At 42.1% G+C, this 13408-nt stretch overlaps 1 protein-coding gene across 1 annotated transcript in view; it reads right to left on the bottom strand.

Moving 5' to 3' along the window:
• The window catches only part of SLC16A10 (solute carrier family 16 member 10), a gene marked incomplete at both ends in the record, with an annotated part of 147860 nt that overhangs the window by 2359 nt on the left and 132093 nt on the right, over window positions 1–13408 (bottom strand). Inside the window, 3 exon segments of the mRNA XM_080700100.1 lie at window positions 2065–2121; window positions 2123–2346; window positions 4932–5160. Of these exon segments, the coding sequence (XP_080556226.1) occupies window positions 2065–2121; window positions 2123–2346; window positions 4932–5160 (510 nt within the window).

Raw genomic sequence — 13408 nt, 5'->3', positions numbered from 1 at the left:
TAGCCTCTAACCTGCAGTTCCTCCTGTCTCAGCCTCCCAAGTACTGGGATTATAGACATGTGTCACCATGCCCAGCCATATTATTAACTTTTAAAGGTCAAAAGTATTAACGTATAATTTCAACTATATAGGAAAGTGTTCCTGTTTTTATAAATAAATGGGTCAAGGCATGGTTTGATTTTAATTTAGGTCCTCAAAACTAATAGCTTTCTAGCAGGGCATGGTGGCAAACATTTTTAATCCCAGTACTTGAGAGGCTGAGACAGGAGGATCACAAGTTCAAGGACAGCCTCAGCAAGTAGTGAGACTCTCATCAACCTAGTGAGACCCTATTTCAAAATAAAAATTAAAAATGGACTGCTTGTATAGCATGGAGGTAGAATGACCCTGGGCCTAACCCCCAGTACGCCCCCCACACACCCTAAAACTAATAGCTTTCTTATGATAGTCTGTATATAAATGTTAATGAGGAGCTGGGCATGGTGGCTCATACCTGTAATCCCAGCATTTGGGAGGCTGAGACACTAGGATCATGGTTCGAGGACAGCCTCAGCTTCTACTTAGTGAGGCCCTTTGTACCTCAGCGAGACCCTGTTTTGAATAAAAAAATAGGGCTAGGGGTGTAGCTTGGAGATAGGAAAAAAAAAAGTTAATGGGGGTCACAGTAGGTCAAGTATAGTCATGTGCCATGTAAAGTATCTCAGTCAGCAATGGACTAGTCTATGATGGTGGCCCCATAAGATCACATCACCTGGTGGAATTGTAGACATCCTAGCTTGTGTACATAAACTCTGTGGTATTCTAATGTCCAAACAACATTTAATTTGCTGAAGGATAGTTTTTAAAAAATCGTGTCCCAGGTCATTAAGCGACACATGAATGCAAATGTTTGCTAAAAATTTTTTGAAATGTAGGAATCATTTCTCTTTATTAGTACTTTTAACCTTTTAAGACCCATTTAAGACATTAACCCATTAAGTCCCAAGTTTTCAAGCTCAACCGACACAGGTGCATTAAAATAGGTTGGAAATCATAACTGAGATCTTATGTATATTTATACTAGTTAATACAATTCTATTATCATAATTATATGATGTATACTATATATTTTTTACAGGTGTTCGACATCTAGGAATTAGGGGACAAAAGTGGATTAATTTCACAAACCAATGTAAGCAATTGTTTCTATCAGAGAGACTTTTTTTTCATGAATACAAAGGATTCTATTCCCCCAACCCCCAATTTGTACCTATAACTCCATCTTGAGAACACACTCAGTAAGACTTTAAATACCAGTACTAATAAATCCAGAAGTCAGAAAAATTCTGGGCTAAAACTGCCAGAATATCATTCATGCATTCTATTTTACTTTATTTAAACACAATCAGAAATTTGGGATGTTTCTGCCCACTTGAGCAAAACACACTGCAAACCCAAGGGAACAAAGGTAAATGGAAGAAATGCCTGATTTCTGAGCCGCTCTGTCCTTAAGGAGAGGATCCTCTCATCTCAGACAGTGATTCTCAGTACACTCAGCACCTCTCCCAGCAGGTCCCAGGACACTGGGGCGAGTCGGCCTGTCCTCATTCCATAGCTACTTAACAGCAGGCAGGCAACTTTAATGCAGACTTGAGGCCTAGGTAGATCTGGCGTTGTCTAGGATCCAGGTGTAAATTTTGCAAAAAGTTTCCAAAGAGCAGAAGATATTAAAACATAGGTACCAGGGCTGAAGATACCACGTGAGACAACAAAGAAGATATTTCCAGACCTAAACAAACCATGGTTTCAGTATAGCCTGAGGTATTTGAAAACATGTACACAAGCTAAATAGCATTCACAGTTTCTGAAGCTCTTACTGAGATAGCTTCAAATATTCACAATGTTTTACTTTCAAATGTGTTTTCCTGTAACAGTCTCTTCCCTCGGGCTCCTGGAAACATCAGCCAGCTATATAGCAGAAGAATATGGTTCCTGTAGTAACAGGAATTCTAATTCCAATTATTGTGCTATTCCAAGGATGTGATTAAAAAAATAAAAGATTTGCAATTCATATAAAAGGAAAACTTGCTTAAAATTCAAAAGCAAGTCCAGTCTGGTGGAGGTATATAAGACATCAAATAATGGAGTCAGATTCTTTCTTGAAGATGGCCGATGAGCTCGATACCAGAGAGTTCTGGTTCCCCAGCATCTTCTCCGTCTTTTCTCCTCCAGTGGTTTTACTGATCTCTCTCTGATTCTTACTGTGGATCCATGGGATGAAACAAAGCACAACACCACCAATAAGAGGAGGGACCCCGGCGAGGTAGAACGCCATGTCATAGGAGCCCAGCTTGTCACGAAGTAAGCCTGAGAAGAGAGAACATGGTCATCGCGAGAACAAGCTGGTTCTGAGGGGTCTCGGATCAGCCACAATGACAGCTGAGGGCCAGCCTCTTTACTTCACCTCAGCAGGACCAGTCCTTACATCCAGACATCAGACATTTTTTAGGAAACAGGTCTGATGTGGGAAGGGAAAAATATCTTTAATCTTGTCACAGAGTACAGGCTTCTGTATTTTCATACCAAGATACACTGCTTGGGGAAAAAAATACTTGCAATTAAGCTTTGGCTTTCTCAAAGCTCCTCAGAGGCCATCGGAGGTCCTAGAACATGTGCAAAGGTCCTGAGGTAGCCTAAGGCAGACAAAGCATACAGCCGAACCGTCTCTCAAATGCCTATTTCAAACCAATCTTGGACCAATTTTTTATACAAATGGCATGGAACTAGCCAGGCGCAATAGAACACAGCTATAATCCCGGTATTTGAGAGGCTGAGAGGATCACAGCTTCAAAGCCTGCCTTAGCAACTTAGTGAGACCCTGTTTCAAAATAAAAAATAAAACAGAGCTGAAGTAGTATAACCCAGAAGTAAGCGAGCCCTTGTTTTCAATTCTCAGTAAAGCAACAAAATAAGTAACAGGAAACAATTTCCAATTATAACCCCAAATCATGAAAAATTATAAATCTAAGAGTTCGAATGAAAAATCTCGGTGATTAAACACATTTTAGAAAAATACTCGGGCCTGTCAGTACTTGGGAGGAAATATAAACGCAGTTTTTGCATTCTAATAGACCCTTGGGCTCCGCTTCTGAAAACTGTCATCTATGGGGCTCCTTGGTTCTATCCCTAAAAATCCAGGACTTAGGATTCTTAAAGTTTTCTTAAGTGTTTTAGAACAATCTCAGATAACCTGAAATGTCTAGGTAATATGCTATATGGATATCTAGCTATAGCTATCTGATTTTAATAAATAAATATTGAGAACTTGTCCAGGTAGGCACTAACACATACAAATGAATGTGGACATTAGTTCTGGATATAAACATAAAATATACACTATCTCCAAATATATTACTTCCCTATCTTGTGAATCAAAACATTTCATGTGTAACTGATCTTTTTCATCCTTATAAACACTAGCCATAAGGTCTTGCTAATTCCAAGATGCCCTCAGCCTGCGGGTAAGCTGGGGGCCTCCGGCGGCTGCCGCGTGTCGGTACTCTGCAGCTTGGGTAGTTTTCCATCACCCCCTTGTTCTTGGGCTGTTAGCAATCACCTCTAGGAGCTAATGTCAGCCCTACTAAAGCACTGCTTATCGTCTTATGTGGATCTGGAAACCTCAAGACTAAGTTTTTTATAGTACAAAAATAAGAGTGAAAAGTGTGTTACCTGGGGGAGAAAGGAAGGGAGTGGAGGGTTTTCTACGGAAGACAGTCGCCCTTAGAACTTAAATTCTTCTCTTCCTTGATAGTAACTGCTTGATTCATGACCCGGAATGTAGTTGTGAACACGAGAATGAACTAAGCTAAACTTTCACTAAGTCCCTCATGTCACACACACAGATCAAAGTACATATATTTATAGTTTATCATAACTACACTGAATTTTTTCTTTTTTGCAGTACTGGGGGTGGAATCCAGGGGCCTTCTACATCTGAGCTACACCCCAACCCTATTTTTTCTTATTCTTTATTTTGAAACAGGGTCTCCCTGAGTTGCAGAGGGCCTCACTAAGTAGCTGAGGCTGTCCGCGAACCTCAGTTCTCCTGTCTCAGCCTCCCCAATGCTGAGGTTACAAGTGTGCGCCAGCACGCCTGGCTCAACTACATTGAATCCTCTTCTAATAACTCCTACTGGTATCCAAGTAATGCCACACATAAGACATCTTAAGAAATTCTTATAGCATGAACTTAACCATCTTCAAGTGAACACAATCCAGTGTCCTTTGGTTAATTTACAATACCATGCAACTACTACTTCTATCTAGTTCTAAAATATTTTCATGGTGCTGAAAAACCTCCATCCCCATTTTCTCCAGCCTCTGGCAAGGGCCAATCTGTCTTGTGTCTCTGGATTTCCACAGTGGAGTCATGCAGTGTGTAGCCTTTCCTATTTGGCCTTTTCTACTTAGCATAGTGTCCTTGGCACCGCCTTTCATTCATGGCAGGCCCATTGTTTCCCATTCATCTGTTGATGGACAGTTGAGTTGTTTACCTACATATTATTTTTGTCAACTATTCCTGGAGGGGGCATGGCTGCTCACACAAAGCAGATATATTTAGAAGACTTTCAGAATTGTCATCTTTTTTTAAACCACATTCCCATTCCTCTAAAGCATATACTAAGTGGAATATCGAAGTTGTTAAAGTTTAAAGCCTAGAAGCTTTACTGTTACACATTTTATTAAATGTTTCAGATGCTAGAAAGGATTAAAGAGACTTCCCTCTTGAACTTGTGTGATAGTTAAGGCACATGAAAAAATCGAAGGACCAGTAACCAATAAATTACAATATGTTTTATGTATAAGTGACACTTAGGACCTGGAGTAGAAAATGCTGTGCATTAATGTAGTTGCTGAAGTGTCATTGTATTTACCCGCAATTGAATCTTTACCTGCAATGGGTGGGCCCACAGTCATGGGCACAGACATGAATCCGAGCAGAAATCCAATGGCTTGGGATACATCCTGGGCACCAACCAACTCAAAGGCAATGGGGGCCATGATAGAAATGAAGCATCCGTCGAAGAGACCCATGATGAGACAGACAGCGATGAGGGCCCCAAAGACACTGCACAGAGGAACCATCATGGACATCAGCCCAATGAAGAAAAAGGAGAGCACCTAGGACAGATGACCACACGTCAGCTCTGCTTCCATGGACCGTGGCTGCTGCGAGGCGACTGCTGTCCTCCTGCCCCCGGATCTGACATACGCAGCCGCTCCCCAGCAACCCTCATGCCTTTAGGCCATTAGAGGATGAGGAGAAAGTAACTAGTTCATATATTGGCTTTTCTTCCCAGCCTACAAACCCTTTAAAGTTAGAACCTTTAAAAATATCATCTTTGAGCTGGGCATGGTGGTATTTGTCTGTAATCCTAGTACTTGGGAGGCTGAAATACGAGGATCACAGGTTCACTGCCAGGCTAAGCAACTTAGCGGGGCCCTGTTTCAAAATAAAAAATAAACAGGGCTGGGGGTGTGGCTCAGAGGCAGAATACCCCTGGGCCCAATCCCCAGGAAAACACACACACACACACACACACACACACACACACACCACACACACACACACACGCGCGCGCGCACACTCGCTCTTGCTCGCGCTCTCTCTCTCTCTCTCTCTCTCTCTCTCTCTCTCTCTCTCTCTCGCTTTCGCTCTCTCTCGCTCTCTCTCCCTCCCTCCCTCCCGCTCTCATCATCTTTGGACTAGATATTATGAGGTTTAAGGATCTTGCGCCTACTAACTGGTGCTCAATTGGCTCAAATTCATTCATTAAACACTCAAGCATTTTTAATCTTTGAAACTCTTACATTTTATTTGTAAAGATCACAGATAGTTTAAGCACCCCAGAGTTAAGATATAGAATACGTATTTCAAGCCCCTGAACACCTTCACCTTAGTGTTAGTTAATGAAATGAGTGATTTTTGCCTGCCATTTGGTAGGTACTGTGCTATGTGACACTTCAGCCATGAAGAAGACCTGGTTCCTACCCTTAGGTTATGGAGTGATGGACATTTAAATAGTACAAATGAAGTAAGACAGGATCATAAGTTCGAGGCCAACCTCAGCCACTTAGAGGCTGCCATAGCTGTAAGTATAGAGGGTACAAAAAAAAAAAAAAAGAAATAGACAATTCAGCAACTTTTTGGCACAGAACTAATTAAAACTGGAAAATTGACTAATTAGCAGAATCTTTTATCATTTTTATGATACTGGGAATTAAACCCAGGTCTCATAAATACTAGAAAACCACTCTACCAATAAGCTATACCCACAGACCTTAAAAAAAAAATTTTTTTTTTTGAGACAAGGTTTCACTAAGCTGTTCATGCTAGCCTTAAACTTGTGATCCTCCTGCCTCAGCCTCCTGAGTAGCTGGGATTACAAGCATGCCCCACTGCTCCCAGGTAGAAGAAACATTTTGACGAATATCAGGTTTGTAAAAGGTATATGCATGGCTGGGCGTGGTGGTGCATGCCTGTACTCTCAATATTTGGGAGGCTGAGACAGAGGATAACAGGTTTGAAGACAGCCTCAGCAGTAGGTACTAGGGATTTTCAAGGACAGTGGTGCTGGAGAGGATGGAGGGACCCCATAAAGCAGCACCCGCTCGCCAACCCGGCTCGCCATGCCCCTCTTCCTTCCTTCCCAGGGCTCACAGACACACCCGTGGAGGAGCAAGCTTGGGAGTGTGCCTCGCGGCGGCCACTCACAGCCTGAGGACTCTGAAGGTGCAGGGTGTGAGTTTGGGGTAAGAAAACATGCTCTTGAAAAATGTGGCATACACCTGACTCTAGTTGACACCACCATATCATACCGCTGAGTGCATTTTTTCATTACCAATATGACTTTTACAGCAAAATTGTGATTAGTAAAAGAACCTGAGTTCACTATTTGAGAAATAAGCCTTTCAAATGCTAACATTATAAAAGAACAAAATCTCATCCCCTCAATCTTTTTTGCACCCTTCCCTTGTCCTTCCCCTTCTTCTTCCTTCCTCCCTTTCTTCCACCTCCAAGCGACACCCCCAGCTCTTTTTATTTTTTATTTTGAAACAGAATCTAAGTTGCTGAGGCTGGCTTCGAACCTGTGGTCCTCATGTCTCAATCTCCCAAGTACTGGGATTATAGACATGTGCCACCATGCTTGGCTTCCCAATTTTTAATTTCAAACGAAATATCCTTTCCTACAACCCCAATTCCATGAAAACACAAGCATAATTTCTCATCAGTGAGTAACTATTAGGCTTGTATCCTGATAGGCTGAAAAGAACTCGGCTCAGAGGAAACGGGGTTCTCTCTCCCCGACCTTGAGTCAACAAAAAGACTTCTTGATATTTCCCATCTATTAAAGTGAAGAGGTCTAAAGATATATAAAATGGTTTGAAATTAACAAATATGCAAAGATTAAAGAGTTATTTAAAAAAAAATAACCAGACAAACCCCAGTATTCTTAGAGGTACACTTTTATTCTATCTACAAACATAAAAGGAGATAAATGTGGAAAGTCTTAGAAAGGTATCTATAATCAAACAAAATTCATAGAGTCTAGAATAAAAGTTTAGGACAACAAAGAATAAGATTAAATAGATATTTACTTATTTATTTATTTTGCTGTACTGAAGATTAAACCCAGGTGCAACTACCTCCAAGCTACACCTCCAGCCCTATTTTTTATCCTTTATTTTGAAATAAGGCCTCAGTCAGTAGCTGAGGCTGGCCTCTCCTCAAACCTGTTACCTCCTGTCTCAGCCTCTCAAGTACTGGGATTACAAGCATGCGCCAGCACACCTGGCTCTAAAAGAGATTTAACTAATACAACCACAAACTAAACGTTTTCACTAGGTTAACTTTCTGGAATATATATAGACATATATATCTTTCTCTTAATGTGCTTCATCTTCTTTTTTTACTGTTTTCAGTACAGATGTTTCTCACAGCAAGAAAATTAGCTCTGTGGAACTTTTATACTTAGCCATGTTGACAGCCTAATATGATATTTGGGACAAACTCAATTTTGCTTAATAACAAATGTTTTCATGTAACAATTTATATAACATGAAATCTAGGCACTTTACTTTGGGTAGTTTTCCCGATTTCTCTATTCATTTGAACCACTTCAAATCTGTATTCTTTGATAAGTTTTATAAAAAGTCAGTCACTTAAGAGTTTCAAATATATTAGTGTATATTTTGGGCATAATATTTCTTAATTCTCTACCTGACTACAAGTTCTTTGTTCTTTTCTTCATTTAAACTATATTAATTCATATTATCTTTTTCAATTATTTGATGACTTATTAATTTGTTACTTAAAAGTAAAAAAATTTTGGTTTACCTTTAAGAATCGAGCTTATAGAAATTTATACATATGTGCAGGGCAGGCGTGGTGGCGCACGCTTGTCATCCCTGCGCTTGGAAGGCGGAGACAGGAGGATCGCGCAGGTAGAAGCCAGCCGCTGGTTTAAGAGACCCTGTTTCCAAATAAAAACATAAAACAGGTCTGGGAGTGTAGCCCGGAGGTAGAAGGGCTTCCAGAAACCCCAGTACCACCAAAAAAAAAAAAAAAAAAAAAGAAAGAAAGAAATTTATACATTTATTCTTTAAGCACTTCTCAGAAAAAAATAATTAGCTTCTTTTGATTTTTTTGTTTTTATAATAGTAAGAAATTATGTTCTTCCCCAGCAAATGTTGCTACCTAAACTGTGGCCATGCTGGTAAGAACACATCTGCTGGCGAGGAATAAATAGCTATCCTTTTTTTTTTTTTTTTTTTTTTCAACACTGGGGATCAAATCCAGGGCATTCTACCTCCAAGCTATACCCTCAGCCCTATTTTTTTGTTCTCTGTTTTGAAACGGTCTCACTAAGTTGCAGAGAGCCCAAGTGGCTGAGGCTGTCCGCAATCCTCCTGATTCAGCCTCCTAAGTACTGGGATTACAAGCGTGCGCCACCACGCCTGGCTCAAGGGATACCTGGGCCCCTGGAGCACATGCTGAGGGTTGCAAGCTGGCCACACAGGAAATTCAGTACATCCTCGTCACTTCCCAAAGGAAGTATTGATCCGTGCCCCAGACGCTGATCTGAAGATACTGGCACCCCTTTATGAATACAATCTTTTTCTTAAGCACACCAGCTCTGGTTACATTTAGATAAGGGATTCTACTTCTACCAAGTGCTACGTGCATGTATTTTACTGTCAATATGATTTACATTAAAATGTGAAACTATAACGCACCAATAAAAGTACATTACAAAAATACATAAATAAGGGATTCAAGCCAGTCACAGCATCACATGCTTATAATGCTGGTACTTTTTTTTTTTTTGCAGGTCTGGGGATGGGACCCAGGGGCATTTGACCTCTGAGCTACACCTCCTGCCCTATTTTTATTCTTTACTTTTATTTATTTATTATTTTTTTGCAGGTCTGGGGATATAACCCAGGGACATTCAACCTCCAAACCACACCCCCTGCCCTATTTTTTATTCTTTATTTTGAAACAGGGTCTCACTGAGTTGCAGAGGGCCTCACTAAGTAGCTGAGGCTGTCTACGAACCACAATCCTCTGGTCTCAGCCTCCCGAATGCTGGGATTACAAGCGTGCACCACCACGCCCGACTTTAATGCTGGTACTTTGGGAGGCTGAGAAAGATGGCAGGTTCAAGGCAAGTTTTAGTGAGACTCTGTTTCAGAATAAATAACAAGGGCTGGGAGCGTAGTTCAGAGGTAGAATGCTCCTGGGTTCAATCCGTAGTACCAATAAATACATAAGGGATTCAAAGGCCTTTCAGGATCGTCTAGGGTCTGGCACTGGTTTTTGTGTGTGCAGCACTGGGGATTTGGGGGGGGGGTGCAGGGACCGAACCAGAGGCACTCTACCTTTGAGCTACACCCACAGCCCTATTTTATTATTTGAACGACAGGGTCTTGCAAGTTGCTGAGAGCCTCATTAAACTGCTAAGGCTGGCTTCGAACCTGTGATCCCCCCATCTCAGGCTCCCAAGTCCTGGGATTACAGGCGTGTGCCACCACACTCGGTTTCTAACACTGGCTTTTAGTAAGACGGTCAGTTGAGATGTCTATATTGCTTTTTTTTCCCCAAAATCATCCAAGAAAATGTTTTGTTTTTTGTCATAACATCACAGGCTCCAGAAGAAGGTGTGCTCCTTGAGTTAGTTTACATACCCAAGAAGAGGAAATTTTTTTGCTACTACCTTTCCCATTTGTATAACAAAGATAGCCATTCTTGAGAATGTCAGCTTAAGTTTTGCTCAGAAGTCTAACTCAAATGAGCAGAAGGTATTTGTGGAGACACATGAATTGCCAGTTGGATTCAAGAGTTGCTCCTGATGAGTTTATTCAATATAAAGTTTCCAGACTTTCAGAGCCTGTTGGTCCCTCACCAGCTGAGGGCATAGTCAAGGCAGCACCGCAGGAGGCTGGTGGGTCGTGGCACACGGGCCACAGAGCCTCCCAGGGCATCCAGGGAAGACTATGCGACTCGCCCCGTGGCACGTGAGTACTGTCATTTCTGCCTGGTGGAGGAGCTGGCACTTAGCCATATTTATACCAGTGCCACAGTCTAGATGAGCATATGCTCTGGCTCCACATTCAGGCCAAGGAACTGTTATATATTTGGATTCTATTTTATTATTATTATTGTTGTTGTTTTTTCGGTACTGGGGATGGAACCCAGGGGCATTTTACCTCTGAGCTTCTATTTTGAAACAGCTTGCAGCCGGCGTGGTGGCACACGCTTGTAATCCCTGTGCTTGGAAGGCGGAGACAAGAGGATAGCGGATAGCGCAGGTTCGAAGCCAGCCTTGCTGGCTTAAGAGACCCTGTTTCCAAATAAGAATATAAAAATAGGTCTGGGAGTGTAGCCTGGCGGTAGAAGTGTTTCCAGGAACCCCAGTACCATAAAAAAAAAAAAGAAAAAAAAAGAAAAAAGAAAGAAAAAAGAAACAGCTTGCAGCATTTGGTAAAGTCTATATCCTCATTCTAAGATATCTTTTGAAAAATACTTAAATGGAATGCAAAAATTGAACAATACTGATCAGTCCACTCTACCTGAACAGGAAGAGAGAATTTATACAAGAATATGGATATGAAAGTCATTATTATTATTATTATTCTGAGGACTGAATCCAGAGGCATTCAACACCTCTGAGCTATACCCCTAGCCAACCTCAGCAACTCAACTAGAACCTGTTCCAAAATAAAAAATAAAAAAGGGCTGAGGGTGTAGCTCAAAGGTAGAATAACCCTTCATTCAGTCTCCAACACCCCAACCCCCAAAATCAAGCCTTAAAGAAATGTACCCAATAAGGAATAAAAGGCTTCCTCCTTCCTTCCCACCCTCACCCATGCTCTCCTCTCAGGAACACCCCTGATAATGTGGTTTGCAACCTCTCAGCCATTTCTGCGCACACACATATGTGGAGTTGTCTGCTTTACAGACAGAGACATGATGCCTATGCTTAGTCGGCCATGCCACACAGAAATATAACAAATGGAAGTGATTAAAATCTCAGTTTTCCTTTTCTTCTTCTGTAGCACTGGGGATTGAACCCTGGGGCACTCTAAAATATATCCTTACCCTTTTATTTTTAAGATAGGGTCTCACTAAGTTGCCCAGACTGGCTCTGAACTTGTGATCCTCTTGCCTCAGTCTCCTGAGGAGCTGGGTTTACAGGCACGTACCACCACACCCAGCTCAATTCTTTTATACACAATTATAACCTTCCAACCTTTGCCCTTCCAAAATTACACATTAACAATACAAACAGATCTGTAGTAACTTAATGGTGACTAGAAAGACAGATCAGTGAGGCTAAGGAGAGAAGACACGGGGGATACGTGGCCCTTCCTCTCCGATGCAAGAACCTCCAGAACCTTTGCAAGATTCTCGTTCTAGATGAAGCTTCACTTGTCTCTTCTGCCAGGGGCAGTGGACTTTGCTCAGTCTTTACAACTGTTGGGCTGAAAATACCTACAACTCAGGAAGTTGTAGGCGGAAATTTGTTTTATGTCATTTCTTGGGGGAAAAATTTTCAGGGAGAAATTGAGGTTGAACCCAGAGACATTCTACTTCCATGCTACATCCCAGCCCTATTTTATTTTTAATATTCATTTATTTTTTTATTTGTTTGTTTGTGTGATACTGGGGATTGAACCCAGGGGCATTCTACCTCTGAGCCACACTCCCAGCCCAATTTTATTTTTATTTTAAAACAGGGTCTCTTGAGTCTTACTATTTGCTCAGGCTGTCCTTGAACCTGTGATCCTCCAGTCTCAGCCTCCCAAGTACTGGAAGAACTGGCTGTGTGCCACCACACCCAGCTTATATTTTTACTTTGAAATAGGGTCTCAATAAGTTGCTAAGGGTGGCCTTGAACCTGCAATCCTCTTGTCTCAGCTTCTCAGTACTAGGAATATAGACACATGCCGCCATGCTCGGCTCTGGTGGAAGTGCAAATTTAATACTCTGATGCCAGAAATGTCAGATGTATTCCTAAACTTTTTGTTTTCTATAAGTGAATACCTCCAATTCAGGATACCTAGGTTTTCCTTGCTTCAGATCTGTTCCAAAGCAGAATCTGCCTTCTGTATGTAACATAATATTGAAATATAATAAAGGCAAGTATTTATTAACCACCCACTTAGGGGGTAGGCGCTTTGCAGAAGCAGCCACCAAGTTTCTCTCCACACCCTCCGTGAGTTCTGATGGGAAAGCGAGCTGAGAGGAGGAGCTTCACTCAGAGCCTCCCCTCTCCCTCTGAGGCCCCATGGACAGCGCGTGGGAGCCCTGCGGTGTCTGTCACCAGTGTTCTAGGATGGCTGCTCAGAACTGGACAAGGAGGGAAGAGACTGTCAGGCCCCTGAGGCTGGGCTGTATGAGATAAAAGCAAGAGCACTCCAGCCTGGGGAGGGAGATGGCAGGGGGCGAGGAAGAGAGACAGAGTATGGAATGGACAGGCGGCGTGGGGGCTGCTGCAACCAAGAGGAACGTGCCAAGAACAAACTCTGGGTTGATGGAGCAGGGCCGGGGCAGGCCAAGGCTGGTGCCATGGTGGGTGAAGTCATGGTATATTTTCCACATCAGCGTTTCTCCAAAACAGTTTCTGAAAGTTGTTCCCCATATAGATGGGGCAGGCTGGTCATTTGCAACATTTGGGGGCACATTTTTTTCCCCGCTACTGGGGATGGAACCCAGAGGCATTCTATCTCCAGGCTACACCCCCAGCCCTATTTTTTTATTCCTTATTTTGAAACAGGGTCTCACTGAGCTGCAAAGGGCCTCACTAAGTAGCTGACGCTGTCCGTGAACCATACTCCTCCTGTCTCAGCCTCCCAAGTACTGGAA

This window comes from Muscardinus avellanarius (genome assembly GCF_963383645.1).
Source record: "Muscardinus avellanarius genome assembly, chromosome: 8".
NCBI classification, from domain to species: Eukaryota; Metazoa; Chordata; class Mammalia; order Rodentia; family Gliridae; genus Muscardinus; species Muscardinus avellanarius.
Note: the sequence above shows the minus strand (reverse complement) of the source record. Positions and strands in the feature narration are given on the sequence as shown.